General features: G+C 37.3%; 2 protein-coding genes across 3 annotated transcripts; one reads left to right on the plus strand and one right to left on the minus strand.

Moving 5' to 3' along the window:
* Positions 1–3,382: 3,382 nt before the first annotated feature.
* Positions 3,383–7,896, minus strand: LOC4332531 (uncharacterized). 2 transcript variants are annotated; one of them, XM_015775961.3, is made up of 9 exons: positions 7,577–7,896; positions 7,012–7,197; positions 6,762–6,891; positions 6,594–6,674; positions 5,474–5,655; positions 5,010–5,105; positions 4,828–4,921; positions 3,793–3,927; positions 3,383–3,660 (listed from the first exon to the last, which is right to left on the minus strand). In XM_015775961.3, the coding sequence occupies exons 1-9, from the start codon at positions 7,706–7,708 to the stop codon at positions 3,557–3,559; spliced, it is 1,140 nt and encodes a 379-aa protein (XP_015631447.1). In that variant the 5' UTR covers positions 7,709–7,896; the 3' UTR covers positions 3,383–3,556. The 2 variants fall into 2 exon arrangements, with proteins under 2 accessions (XP_015631447.1, XP_066164655.1); XM_066308558.1 differs by having other exon boundaries at positions 7,012–7,447.
* A 197-nt stretch (positions 7,897–8,093) lies between these two features.
* Positions 8,094–13,573, plus strand: LOC4332532 (NADH dehydrogenase [ubiquinone] 1 alpha subcomplex subunit 8-B). The gene is made up of 2 exons (XM_015775962.3): positions 8,094–8,372; positions 13,131–13,573. The coding sequence occupies exons 1-2, from the start codon at positions 8,176–8,178 to the stop codon at positions 13,264–13,266; spliced, it is 333 nt and encodes a 110-aa protein (XP_015631448.1). The 5' UTR covers positions 8,094–8,175; the 3' UTR covers positions 13,267–13,573.
* The last annotated feature ends 938 nt before the right edge of the window (positions 13,574–14,511 follow it).

The raw sequence follows: 14,511 nt of genomic DNA on the forward strand, positions 1-14,511 counted from the left end.
AATCCCTTCTGTACCCTTGAATTTTGCTCAATCCCTTATATACCCCTAAATTTTAGTTTGGATCCCTTCCATGCCCTTTCCGCTAGTTGACCGTTAGTTGACCGTTAAATTCTTATGAAAAAGTCTATTTTGCCCTTTGGTATAAAGAAGCATATATATAAATTAATAGAGTATATTGTTGCAGCATAGAAATTTGTTATATGAGACTATGTTTATGAGATAGTTATGCACCATATTATTTACGATAAATATACTTGTATATATGACATAAAAAATTAATACTTATTTATTAAGTTATTAAAAGATTTTTTTTAGCATATGTGTTCTGATAGTAATAAACAAATTTGTTGTATTACTATGAAAACACATATGCTACATAAAAGAACTTTTAATAACTATATCATATGTAAAAATAAACTTGTCACAAATAATATGGTGCATCACATATTCATAAATATAATAATCCCATCCGATAAATTTTTATATTCCAACAATTTACTTCATTAATTTATTATGTTTCTTCATAGCAAAGGGCAAAATGGACTTTTTCAAAAGAATTTAACGGTCAACTAACGGTCAACTAGCGGAAATGGCATGGAAGGGATCCAAAATAAAATTCAGGGGTATGTAGGGGATTGAACAAAATTCAGAGATATAGAAGGGATTAGGTGAACTTTCATGGGTACATAGGGGATTTTCTCTTCTCTGGATCATCTCTGGTTACATCTCACGCGGACGAGAACGGACGGGAACTGTGGCCCACATGTCAGCCTCGGGATCCCGTTTCCGAACCTTCCCTTTTTTTCTCTCGTCCCTCTCTACGACGTCCGTCCGATCCGATTAAATCTCGCACAACGTCGGAAAACTGAACAAATGGTTAAATATCTCAAAACTGAAAGGGCCACAAGAATCAGCTGTTATAAACTGGCGATTCGACGGCCAGAGCCTTAGAGTGGGCCTCCTCCTGGGCCCTCCTGGAATCCTGGTCCGTAAAATGGGTTGGGCTGGGAGCCTGGAAATTGGACCAATCTAAGCCCGTTGCGGAGCTTCGTAAATAAGAGTTGAATTTGTTACTTTGGCAAAAGTAGTGGTTAAATAATAAAGGAACAAGTTCATGTGTCGCTCAACTTAGACAATGAATCCGATTTTTGTCCTTCAACTGAAAAACCACAAGATACAACGGGTCCTTCAACTGTCAAAATCCATAAATCCTAATGCGGTTTGGACGACGGTTTCATCCAACGTAGCGCCTACGTGGCTAATTTAACTCGGTCTTCATATGACATGTAACATGAAATAAAATTTAACAATTTAAAGAATAAAACAAATATATGGGTCCACATGTTAGTCAAATCATAAGATTAAAAAATAGTAGGGGCCCACCTGTCAGTGGACCTTACTTCCTCCACCTTATTCCCTCTCTTCTCTGTTCCTATCCTGTCAGGGGCCCACATATTTTGTTTTATTTTTAAAATTCCTTAAATAAATCTCATCTATAGAACTTATCATCACTACTTCTCAAGTTGGCAAGTTTCTTGCCAGTTGATTGGTCCACATGGACCTACAAGGTGCTGACACATGAAACAAAGAAAACTGTTGAAGCTAACTAAGCGCTTATGCTCTTTCCTGCTTACAAAAGTACAATAGCAGACTATAAGCCAGCTGAGAAGATAAATGAGAAGTGAGAAGAGCAATGGGCTATAGATTTTGTGTATATGACATGTGAGACCAAATATTAATAGTGTAGTACATGTTTGTAAACAACTATTGTATAAATTAGCTATCAAATTGACTATAGATGAGTTGGAGCTAATAGTTGGCTATACTATTAACTAAACTTGCTAACTAAACTTGCTCAGTGTCTCTCCTTGCACTTCCAAGGTCTGTAAAATTAACTGAAAAGATCTGGATCTTTCCAATGATTCCAACAATACTAGTACTAAATAGGCGTGACACATTTGAGAAATGAAAAAATAAAAATTAGACAAAACTAGAAAAATATAATAAAAATACAAAAAACAGATAGTGGTCAAAAGGGAAAAAAGACCAAGACTTTCTTAAAAGAATCGATAATTCAATATTATCTAGATCCTAAAGATTTCTGAGCATGTATAAATTAAAATAAGTAAATATAGAACACAACTAAAACTATATTTTAACGTGATGCCGACCCCAGCGACATTGAGGCCCTGTTTCTTTCAGCTTAAGATTATTATAATCTAGATTATTAAGTCAGATTACTATAAACTAGATTGTTATAATCTGTAGTAGAATAAGCGGTTAGTTGTTTCTTTCCTAGATTATTAGAGCCTAGATTATTGGGTTTGTAAGTCTAAAGAGGAAGTGGGGTGGCATGGTGGATAATTTTTCACCCAATAATCTGGAAAAAGCTCACCTAAATAAGCTTATCAGATTATAATAAGCTGGGTTTCAGATTATAATAAGCTACTTCAATAAATTGTCTGTTTCTTTCAGCTTACTCCCAATAATCTGAATTATAATAATCCTGCACTGAAAGAAACAGTGCCTGAGCCACTCTTACGATTGTAGGTGCCACGCTAAATCTAGCCAATGAATTACGGTAACAACTGAAAAATCAAAAACTCTCAAACAGAAGTTCCTAATCTATGCAAGCTACACTCAATTTTTTCACTAAACATCCATTTCTTTTTAATACCGTTTTCACAAACATATATGACAATGTTCGATAACCCATACATAACACAATAGAAGCCTAGCAATTAGCATATATTACGATTACACGCCAATTCTCAACCCTTGACAAACACAAAATCAAAGAGCCCATTAAAGGGGTTATTTTCAAATAAATTAATATAGAGATTTTACTACAATTAAATTAATTATGTAAAAGACTTGAAAATAATTCTGATATAAAGAGTTTTCATAATCCACATGGGTTATAAATTATGAGGCCCGCCAACTGGCGAGCTGATTTCTACTATTATCACAAATTCACAAGTGCGCACACACTAGTCAAGACACCCTCTAGCATACACTTAGGTTGCGTTCGGTACAGGTATTGGGAATTATCCCTAATCCCTCACGTACATAAAATGAATTTTCTCATTATTGCTTGATTAATTAAGTAGCATTAATAAAAAAATTAAAAATATTTCTAAAAAAATTAAAAATAAATTAATACGATTTTCTAAAATACTTTTTTATAGAATTTTTTTTAGTTCAAGAAGTATGCGAGGGAGTAAGTGTTAGAAAAGAGTACTCTCGATCAAACCCTTAAAGAGACGGAAAATAGCAGTAAATCTTTAATCGTACTAAATTCCTACTCACCGGGACCTTGACGTGCAAATCGTAGTGCCTGAATAACAAGTACTGTAAACTGCAACTAGGGTGCATGGTAAACTGGAACAACAAAAAACCAATGCCGAGCTTTAATTTGTTTCTGTTACAGCAGCCTGATGTAGACAAGATTATAAGAAACATTACCAACTCAGCTCTTCGTCAGGAGATAAATCTTAGCACAAACACCCTCCCAACAGAATATAACCGTGAAAAACTACAGTGACCACTAGAGAGCTCATGACAGTTCAGATATCACTCTCTCGCACTTCTCCTCGAGGATCCTCACAGCCTCTGTGAACAGCATCTCCGGCGGTAGAGCTCCAGTAGACTCAATCGTAACTAGTGAGGGGGAAAAAAGAAGAAGTGAGTTGAACATGATAACTAGTCTGATGAAGCTACAAATTTGATAAGGGTGTGAAATTCATGAAAAGGTGTAGTACAATAACAAATAATCAGGTTGTCACTACTTACAGATGAAGTGGTCTCTGACACGCCGTAGTTCTACTTGTTCCACAGTAGGTCCCATAACTTCCCCAGTAGGTCCCATAACGCATTGCCTACAAAGGGTGCATGCTCTTGGCCTAGCAACAACCGCTCTCTTTTCCCCTGCATATGGAAAGGGAAGTGGCGATATTAAAGCACAGGTAGTAACCATAGCTTGAATTATATGAGTTCGAAGGCTAAAGAGACAACAATGCTTTTGACCTAATGAGACAGTTCCATATTGACCTAATGCTTTTGATCTTTTAGCCCTTATTTAGTGCCTTCAAATTTTAGCAGAGCTTCATAAAAAAGTTCTATGCACCTACCATACTGCAAATTTTCATGGGCAGATGTTTGTTTCCCTGCTTTTATTGTTTGAACTCTGAAAGTCTGAATCAATTCAAAATTCAAAGGACTACCACTCATATTCACTTCTATTGAGGGTTACTTGGAAAGGACTTAGGAAGCCTTCAAAAAACCATCATCTTGCTTAAGAAACTTTTTAGAAATTGGGGGTCAACAAGGTGTTCATTAGATAAGAGCTTTTCACATATGCTCTCAACATGCATAATTTGAAACAAGTTTACATAAATAAAGTGTGTTAATCATGTTCTAGTGATAACTGGTATTATGAGAAGAATTCCTTTGTTGAGTGTCCAGCGAACACATTAAAGTGACTACAGAGATGGAAAGTTAGTAAATGAATGGCAATATGATGTAACAGGCGTCAAATGGTGAAGACTGGCAAGTCCTAACAAAAGGCAAGGTCATAGGTGTTTATTATTATGAAAAATTTTGCATTCTCCCCTTAACCTCCTATGAACATCTCCATTCAATCGGACTGGGAAATTTTTTTTATAAAAGCATGAGATATACACATTACAGACAGCACGGCTACTTTCTCTTATACTTTTATAGTAAAATAAGTACTCCAGCAGCTTAGGTTTGGCATCGACTCCCGTACCATCCCAAGATAACAGTGGTAAAATAAGCACACCAACGACTAAGGGAAACAGAAGTTACCGTTTCCCAGGTCTTCGATGTCAAAAACATTGACTGGGCACTTTGCCACTAGCATCTCTGCATCAGCATCTTTGATTTCTTCACGAAGAACAACCTATGTGATAATATGACACTAAGCCATGAAGATAAAGCAATACGTAGCAACTCACGGTTTTCATAGAAATTCAGCGAAAGAATTTTACCTCAGGGAGCATTCTATACCAAGCTGTAGCAACTGGGGACCACTTGGCATGCACTTTTCCTATTCCCTTAACAGCATGTACCTCAAGTTCAATAGCCTAAAATAGAGCCGATTATTAGAAGGCACAAAGGTTTGCAAAGAATAAACCCATGAAACATAAGCAAAACATTTTCAGAGTAGCATGTTTCCATGAGAAAATATCTTTACAAAAGTGACTATCAGCATGCACATGAACTCAGGCTTGATGAGTTAAACCAAAAAAAAGTATTCATAAAAATAATGGTAAAGCTACATAAGCAGAGGACTCCATGAATTGACTGGATTGAAATCTTCTTTGTATCATGTGGACTCGACAAAGCACCTTAATCCAAATAGTAAGTCTAAAATAACAGAGAATATAGCTACCAAGTACTACTATGACTATCATAATAATATCACAGAAAATAACCATAATAACAAAGTTACCTGGCCTGGCCCAAGCCTCGCAATAGTTATGTCTTTAAATTTCACACCAAGAGGCTTTTCTAAGATATCCTTCTGGCTTTGGCTGAAGGAAGTGTACGTCTTTTGTTTGTCCCCAGATTGAGCAGGAGATGCCAAAGGTAGTTGGCTACCTTCTGGCAGCCACTCTAAATCACCAGACTTCACTGTGTAGTGAAAAAAACTATGTGAAAACTTGATACAGTAGAAAATATCAACCAACCTTCTAGGAAATACAACAGGCTTGTGCTGCTCAGAATTATATAGAAGTACAACAAGAGAAATAAGAACAGAATACTTAATTCATCATTGACATGTTTTTGTCTTTACCAAAGTAATTTCTTAGATGATTTATTAGCACAAGAGATCACATGATAGACTGTCAAAGCTTTCCGAGTTAAAGCACTGATAACAGAATGGGCATGAATAAGCTGAAGTACCAACAACTAAGGATCCATTATTTGATTCAGTGATATGTGCATGAATGATGAATGGTATCAGACTATCCGCACCAAAGTTTGTTTACGAGGTTGGGTTTTCGTACATGAGATATTATATAATTAATGTACAAGCACTAGACACACACACACACACACACACTTTTTTATTTGTATATTACTCTGAACAGTGAAAAGTCTGATTAATGTGGCATCGAAGTAGTTTTTAAATGATTGAGTTGTCTGTAAGTTTCATAACATATAGGGTGATGTATCAACCGGATAACAAATTGGATACTCCATTTATGTAAGATATGGTTCTTTGAAGATTACCAACAGGATCAATCAAATATGGTTATTAAATATTAATTTTATCTGATTGCAAATTGCACATGTAGGGGTCTCCCATGACATGAGGACTATTATCTAACTCAAGATAAACCTGTAAACATGATGCTACTAGCTTATTTAGTGAAAGTGAGCAAAATATGACAATTTGTCTTGAAAAGCATTGAACAAACTTGGTTCAGAAGAATATATGTGGAGCAGAATATTGAGAAATAACCACTCCTGTATGACACACATCAGAGGGGCAAAAATCCATTTGGAAAACTTAATAAGATGATTGGAAACTGTAAAATAGTCTAGGTTGCAGGGAAGTAAGGTACCTGTAAGCCGTGGGGAACCCTTTTTACATGAAACATGGAGTTTGTACACAATAGTGTTTCTTTCAGTTGGGACATCATTTTCTAAAAAATACAGCGGAAGAGTAAAGCTATTATTCATGTATAATAACCAAGTTACAGACAAGAATTAGAACAATTTAAGTTACAGACCTGAGATATATTCAAAAAGCCTAGGATCTGCATCAAGTGGAATAAGGCCAAGTCTATGTGAAAGAACTTCATCTGCTATAACTGAGGTATTGTCAGCCATTAAAACTTTCTCAATTGCCATTGTAGGAACCTGTAAATTCAAAATAACTAAGTACGTGTAGTGAAATGGAACCCCAAATATATGACGTATTAGAAATTTAGAATACAGCAAACAGCTTCCGCGATGGTACAGATGACAACATGAGCATACCTCTGCTATAAGGATTCTCCGAAAAGCATTAGCCATTGATGCATCAATACCAATCATATCAAACTCCATATCATCTTCCGTAAGTCGATTTACCACGACTTTAAAGTTTTTGCAAAACTTATCCGCTGAGACACTGTTATCGATTCCCATAGCAGCAAAAGCACCAGCGTATTGAAAACCTTCAGTCTTTAAACATATAAAACAATAGATTAGGCCTATTGTACACACACTGAAATAATAAACAGCCAATTTTGTTTCATATAGAACATAAAAAAGAAGATCATAAAGTACGGCCCCTTCAATATCCAATTATCTGAGAATTAATCAATTAGACGCAATCATGCAGTAGCGTAGAAAGAGTGCTGCCCTATGAGAAATCAGGCTCCTTGAAGAACAAATTATCAGAACGCTTGATTTCCACAGGAAGCAATAGAATCTAACAAGCAAAAAAATTAACTGAATAAATATACACACATGCATATATATATATATATATAGGTGTCTGATAATAATTAAAAAAAACTGCGCGGAAGCAAAAGGAAGAGTAGCGTGGAAGAATGGATACATTTACGGGGGCGTCGCCCTTGCAGACCACACGCGTCCGCTGGACCTCAAGGTGCTCCGGAAGCTTGTTCTTCTCCTCCTGCTTGGGCTCATCGTCCGTGCCCTTCCTCGATTTCGTCCCCTTCTTCGGCATCTTCCCCCTCACCCCTCCTGTTCTCAACAGAGCCTGAGGTGAGGCACCGGAGAAGGAGAGGAAGTCAGGCGGCGCGCGCCGCCAGCCACAGCAACTAGTCGGCACCGGAGGGGTGGGGCGGCGCTAGCTAGCACAACGCTTGCTGCACGCGAGCGGCGGCGGCGGCGGCGGGCGGCCGGAGTTGCGGTGAAGTGTGCGTGTGGCGAGAAGGCGTAATATTTAGCGTAGCTCTGTGGGCCAGAATAATATAAAAATATGAGGCCGCTAGGTTTGGCCCATATAAGGCCCAACTCGTTCTCCTCTATCGCCACAGTGCAAAAAGCCCACGAAACCACCGGCCACCTGCTCCTCCTCCTCCTCCTCCCGTCCTCCGTCCTCCTCCTCCACAGTCCTCTCCATCTCCATCTCCGACTTCCTCAGATCTCCAAGGCGAGAAGCCCTCGAGGCCCGCCGCGCCGCACGCAGGGATGTCGGCGAGCAGCGCGCCGGTGGACGCATCGGGGGATCCGATCCCGACCTCGTCGGTGCTGATGGCGGCGTCGAAGCACATCGCCGTGCGGTGCAGGCCGGAGAACGTGGCCTTCCTCAACTGCAAGAAGAAGGACCCCAACCCGCAGAAGTGCCTCGAGAAGGGCCGCCAGGTCAAGCGCTGCGTCTTCGACCTGTGAGTCGCCTCGCCTCGCCGCCGCTCCCCCTCCTCCTCCTCGGTTCATCCTCGCTGCCCGCGCCCTTTTTTGTCCGATCCCCTCACGCCCCCTCCTTGAACTCGGGGATTCGAGAAATGTTGCTTCGATCAACGCTGTGATGTTTTTAGTCCGTGCTGCTACTTAAATTTTCTTCTAATCCGTTAGATAAAATTGATAATTTTCTTCTAATCCGTTAGATAAAATTGATAGGTAGGAATACGTTTTTTTTTTTCTTTTTTGCTTCAGCGGTCAGTGTTTGGTAGTGTATCAGTGCATAGTCGACTGGTGCCTAACGAATATGTGATGATGCTGGGTTGCATTTTCTGGGAGTGGATTTTGTTTCGATGATACACGCACTAGCTAGTTGCTAATGTGGTTGTGATAGTTGTTACTAGCTGGTGCCATAGTTTGTAGTGACTAGTGTGTGTAGGGTTCGTTCTCATTGTTGTGCATTCTTACTAATGCCGGGGGCTAGAATAACAGGGTAACTCTGTAGCAAGTAGTATGTCTTTTAGGAATATGTTATGCAGAGCTGATATGAAATTTAGCTTTTCAGTGATTAGCTGCAGCTCACAAAGGTGTGAAATTGTGAGCTCATACATGATAATGTTCTTCTCCATTCAGAAAAACAAATTTGTTATCCTTCTGGTCAGATTATGCAGCATAGGGGATTAGGTAGTTATTGGGATTATCGCACTCAGCAGCAAGCTGGCTTTGTTCTTAGTCTCGGTGGTAGAACTTAAATAACTTCTTAATGTTATAGGTTAATTTCATTCAACCAGAGATAATGTATTCTTATATGCAGCCAATGCAGACTATTACTTGCTTATATTGTTCACTTTTAGTCCTAAGATAGGAAATCTACTTACGGATGAGACTTTTTTTTTCTGTTTTTCCTTGTTCTATTTGTGTCTCGAGTTGTCTGTGTTAGGACTTGATTCCCAAACATTCATTTATCTTTGGACATTTCAATTTGTACACTATTGTAGTATATACTTGTGTGTATGTGCCTTTTTTGTCCAAAAATCAAACATAGTTCATGGTGCAAACTAGCATCCCTAATATATCCTAGAGAGATTTAGAAGATAATATACAAGTATATGACTCCACAGTGCTGAAGTTGATAGTTAGTATTCACTTATTTTACAGTACGTTCCTGCTTCCTTTACAAGGTGACACCTGCTATTACTTTGTTATCTTCTCCAATTTTATTAAAGCAAAATGTGAGGAGTGATCACTGACCAGAACAAAATGTGTACACAATGAGTGACCACTAACCAGTGCAGACTGAGCACACCACGCCTTCTCCTCCACTGTAAGCCAGGAATCATTTAGCTTATTAATCTTCCATGATAAGTTGGTAGCTTAAACTACAATACTACATTGCTCTAGAGTTAGTTCAGCTAAGCAGTTAGCATGATACCTCGCGTAGTCGCTTGCTGTTTTTCAGTAATATGAAATGTATTGTTGCTGCTTGATTTAGATTCCATCTGCTAAATGATCAGATGAACTTTTTGGGTTTAGAGCATATAGCAAAGGCAGAAGGATACCTGTTGTTGATCCATACTGTTTTATTGTTTATATGGAATAATCAAGGAAATAAGTACTCCCCCTGTTTCAAATTACTCATCATTCTAGGATTCAATTTTCTTTTTGCCACAATACTTGTCATTCGCGCATTCCAGAGCACTTTTAGAGGTGAACTTCCCACCCTACCCAATGCAACCACACGTCAATCCAATCACAGCTCCCATTGGCTCGTCTCAGCTAATTAGAGAATGACTGCTTTGGAAAAACAATTGAAATGCACTTGATGAGGGTAATAATGTAATTTGCCACAGCTCATTGGTTAGTGTGAAATTTGTTAGAATGACAAGTAATTTGAAACATAGGGAGCAGCACATTCTCGCCTTCTAGGAATAGCCACTCACTGCCATCTGCAGGAGTGCCTGCCTACTGAGGTACGATGATGAGTTATGGCCTCAAGTGGTAGTTGCAAAGATGACACTTAACATTTCTTTGATGGTACAACTTATGCGTATCTCAGTATCTCACAGGATGTACAGAGAACATTGTGTTACTGGGCTAACATTTTATTGAAAGAACAGGAAAAGAGTCCAACTAATCACTATTAAGGAGATAGAGCTGTGCAAAGTTCATAATATAGAGCTTGCAGCAAAATGAAAAGCCAATGAACAACAGTTAAATACTATTGATATGTCGAAAGCTTGTACACTTGAGGAGTGACTGGAGGCTATGACTCTGATCATTCTGTGTGCTATGTCTCTGAAGTCTGAACAGCCATTCCTGTTTATTATCTCTTGTTTCAATGTTACTCAAGTAACATGCTCTGTTATTGAAGAATCCTTGATTTCATGTTACTTTGTGTTGACCCTTTTTGTGATTATAATGATATAGAATTTTAGGTGGTGTAGATTAAAGAGTACATCACTACAGTGAATAAATGGAGGAAATGTGGTTTTATGATTAGGTGTATTACACAAATATTTAGTCTTGCCACAGAGAGGCAGAGTAATTTGGTATTGCATGAGCTGACAATTATTTTCTTCTTCTTTTTGTTGCCTTTCCAGTAGTGCTTGTTTGCTAGCCTTTCCAAGCAGACTAGTTATTATTATTATTACTAGCATGGTGGCCCGCGCAGATTGTGCGGCTAGCATCATTATATTTTCTCTCATATAATAGCATATATGTTTTCTCATTATATTATTCAAATATATTAAAATGACAACATAATTTTAAATTTTGCAATAACTTTACGAAACTACTAATGTGTAATATTCATATTGTATTTTATATATGTCTTAGTTATTAATTATTTTCAATATCAAATTTTAGTTATTTGTAAATTATATATACTCCTATATGGACTCTAGACTCGTCTTTTAATATTTCTTTTTTTCAATTCTGAATTTTTATTATTTCTAATTGTATTTCTATGTGGACTCTAAACTCATCTTTCAATATTCTTTAATTTTTAATTTTTAATTTCAGTTACTTCTAAATTGTATTCCTATATTTACTTTAAACTCTTCTTCCCATGTTTTTCTTAATTTTGAATTTTAGTTATTTGTAAATTTTATTTTTATACGGACCCTAAACACCACTTTTAATTTTATTATGATTATTCCGAATTTTAGTACGGACTCTGTACTCTACTTCTAATATTCCTTAATTTTTAATTCCGAATTTCTTTTTTTTCTTAATTGTATTTCTATATGGACTCTATACTCTACTTCTAATATTCCTTATTTTTAATTCCGAATTTCTATTATTTCCTAATTTTATTTGTATATGGACTCTATACTCTACTTCTATTATTCCTTATTTTTAATTCCAAATTTCAGTTATTTCCTAATTGTATTTTTATATGGACTCTAGTCTCCTCTTCTAATATTTCTTATTTTTTAATTCCGAATTTCAACTATTTCTAAATTGTATTTCTATATGCACTCTAGTCTCCTATTCTATTATTCCTTATTTTTAATTCCGAATTTCAGCTATTTCTAAATTGTATTTCTATATAAACTCATCTTTCAATATTCTTTAGTTTTTAATTTCAAATTTTAGTTACTTCTAAATTGTATTCCTATATTGACTTTAAACTCTTCTTCCCATGTTTTTCTTAATTTCGAATTTTAGTTATTTGTAAATTGTATTTTTATATGGACTCTAAACTCTACTTTTAATTTAATTATGTTTATTCCAAATTTTAGTTAGGTTTAAATTCCTATATGGACTATATACTCTACTTCTAATATTCCTTATTTTTAATTCCGAATCTTTATTTTTTATTAATTGTATTTCTATATGGACTCTATACTCTAATTCTAATATTCCTTATTTTTAATTCCGAATTTCTATTTTTTTCCGTAATTGTATTTCTATATGGACTCTATACTCTACTTCTAATATTCCTTATTTTTAATTCCGAATTTCTTTTTTTTTCCGTAATTGTATTTCTATATGGACTCTATATTCTACTTTTAATATTCCTTATTTTTAATTCCGAATTTCTATTATTTCCTAATTATATTTGTATATGGACTCTATACTCTACTTCTAATATTCCTTATTTTTAATTCCGAATTTCTATTTTTTCCGTAATTGTATTTCTATATGGACTCTAGTCTCCTCTTCTAATATTCCTTATTTTTTAATTCCGAATTTCAGCTATTTCTAAATTGTATTTCTATATGGACTCTGCCTTTTCTTTTTCTATATTTCTCCGATTAATGTGGGAATTTCTAGGCCATGAGAGCGAACGTGGAGGCTCCTTTAATAATATAATAGAAGATTGCTCAAGAACATTTTAAGTTAGTGAAGTAATATGCACGGGCTTTGCTTCTTCACCATAGTTTTGTGCATGTTGCACAAGACAGACAGTACTGGAGAGCAGGATAGTAAATAATGATGTTATTACTTGGGATCTGACCTTTCTGCAACTGACAACATGCAATATATTGTAAAGCTGCCATGGTCAGTTGATTTTATGTTAACAATGTTCTATTACTCTCTATTACACACAGCAGGGTGTGTGCATGGGAAATTGAATGAAGATTTCTAGTTTCTCATTTATGAACATTTAAACTCAATGAAGATTTGTGACCCTTTTGGTTGAGTATCGTGCATTTTGTAGTTAAACCATTATGTTTCATCTGCACTCTCTACTTGCTTGTTTGCTTTATAGTTCTTTCTGATAATATTCTCATTCTCAGGTTGAAAGAACTTCACCAGAAGTGCCCCAAGGAGATGGACGCCTATGCCGGCTGCATGTATTACTACACCAACGAATTTGACTTCTGTCGTAAGGAGCAGCAAGATTTTGAGAGTGCATGCCCCGTATCTGAGTAGCCTCTCAGGGTTTTACTTCAAATGAATGATCTTCACAAATAAGGAGAAAAAGCCGACAAACCAAGTTCATGATCTCCCATGTTTGTTGTTGTCCTCACAGAATTTTTCTTTTCGGATGACTAGCACGCCTCTGAGCTTTTCATCCTGCTTGTCATTATTCTCATGCAAGATTTTCTCACCAATCAACAACACTGTTTGAGTTGGATGGCAATCTTGTTGTCTTGAGTCAGCTGTAGCCCTAAGATAAGTTGATCGATGATGTTACTCTTATGATTTGCAACGTTTCATGGAGTCTCATTGTTTCTTACTTGTCTCGCTCTCTCCTCAGTCCTCTGGACCTCTAAAACTTTAGCTTTCCGTATGTTGCTATGGAGTATGGACTGGAGTATATATGTTGCTATTGATGGAGTACTGTTACTCGATGCTTCAGAATTCTGGTCTGTACTGATCGGTACTGTGCCGTGTTTGCAAGGACGGTTGCGGCAGCGACCTGCCAATTTTTTCCAGTACGTTGGTTAGCTCTTCTTCACCGCTGCTACCAACGCAATGCGAAGGCATGGGTGCCGACGCAATGCAGAGGCATGGCGGCATGGGCGCACAAAACTGCCAGCGAGAAGGGCGTAAATGCGTCGCCAGCGAGAACTGCGTGAGGATTCTGGCGTTTGCAGAGAATTGATGATGCAAAAGGTACGTGCATATGAATCGTGCCGTGGAATGCTGTCACGGTTGAGCCTTTTATTATCGCTGCATCTATACTCCACACGCACATAGCAGTTCAGCGGCTCATCCTGTTGCATCCATGTCAGTTCGACAGGGAAGTTAATGTGATCTTGGTAGGTTCATTTCAACTCTGATCCATTTATCTCTACTTAAGAACTACTCATATGTCTAGTTTAGAATATAATGTAGTACTATAAATTTGCACAAATTTATGCAGGTTTTCTACTTTTCTCTATGGAATTTTCAGAAACATATTCCCCTATTTGTATAGGTACGGCAAACGGTATATGAAAATATGCAACTACGGATACAATTATGTAGTACTCCGTACAAGGATTTTTTTCATTGGATGCTCTTACGCCGATCCAGTCACCCTTGCCCGTTCACGGAGAGCAGCCAACAGTGTCAGCTCCATGTGAGCAAAGCGCGTCTCCTGCGAGGCGTGTCGGTCGGGCCCTCGTCCCGGTGCAGGATCGTGGCCGTCCAACCGAGCAATCGACGGCGCGGATTCAGTCACAGGAGCGG

Source organism: Oryza sativa, chromosome 3 (assembly GCF_034140825.1).
Source record: "Oryza sativa Japonica Group chromosome 3, ASM3414082v1".
Lineage (NCBI taxonomy): Eukaryota > Viridiplantae > Streptophyta > Magnoliopsida > Poales > Poaceae > Oryza > Oryza sativa.

What these genes read in the sequence shown, in the direction of transcription:
- LOC4332531 (XM_015775961.3), bottom strand. Translation starts at nt 7,708, where the DNA reads ATGCCGAAGAAGGGGACGAAATCGAGGAAGGGCACGGACGATGAGCCC. An exon ending in GCTTTTTGAATATATCTCAG is followed by an intron (nt 6,675 to 6,761) that starts GTCTGTAACTTA and finishes TGTATTTTTTAG; the next exon opens with AAAATGATGTCCCAACTGAA. An exon ending in GGGTTCCCCACGGCTTACAG is followed by an intron (nt 5,656 to 6,593) that starts GTACCTTACTTC and finishes TTCACTACACAG; the next exon opens with TGAAGTCTGGTGATTTAGAG.
- LOC4332532 (XM_015775962.3), top strand. Translation starts at nt 8,176, where the DNA reads ATGTCGGCGAGCAGCGCGCCGGTGGACGCATCGGGGGATCCGATCCCG. An exon ending in AAGCGCTGCGTCTTCGACCT is followed by an intron (nt 8,373 to 13,130) that starts GTGAGTCGCCTC and finishes TCTCATTCTCAG; the next exon opens with GTTGAAAGAACTTCACCAGA.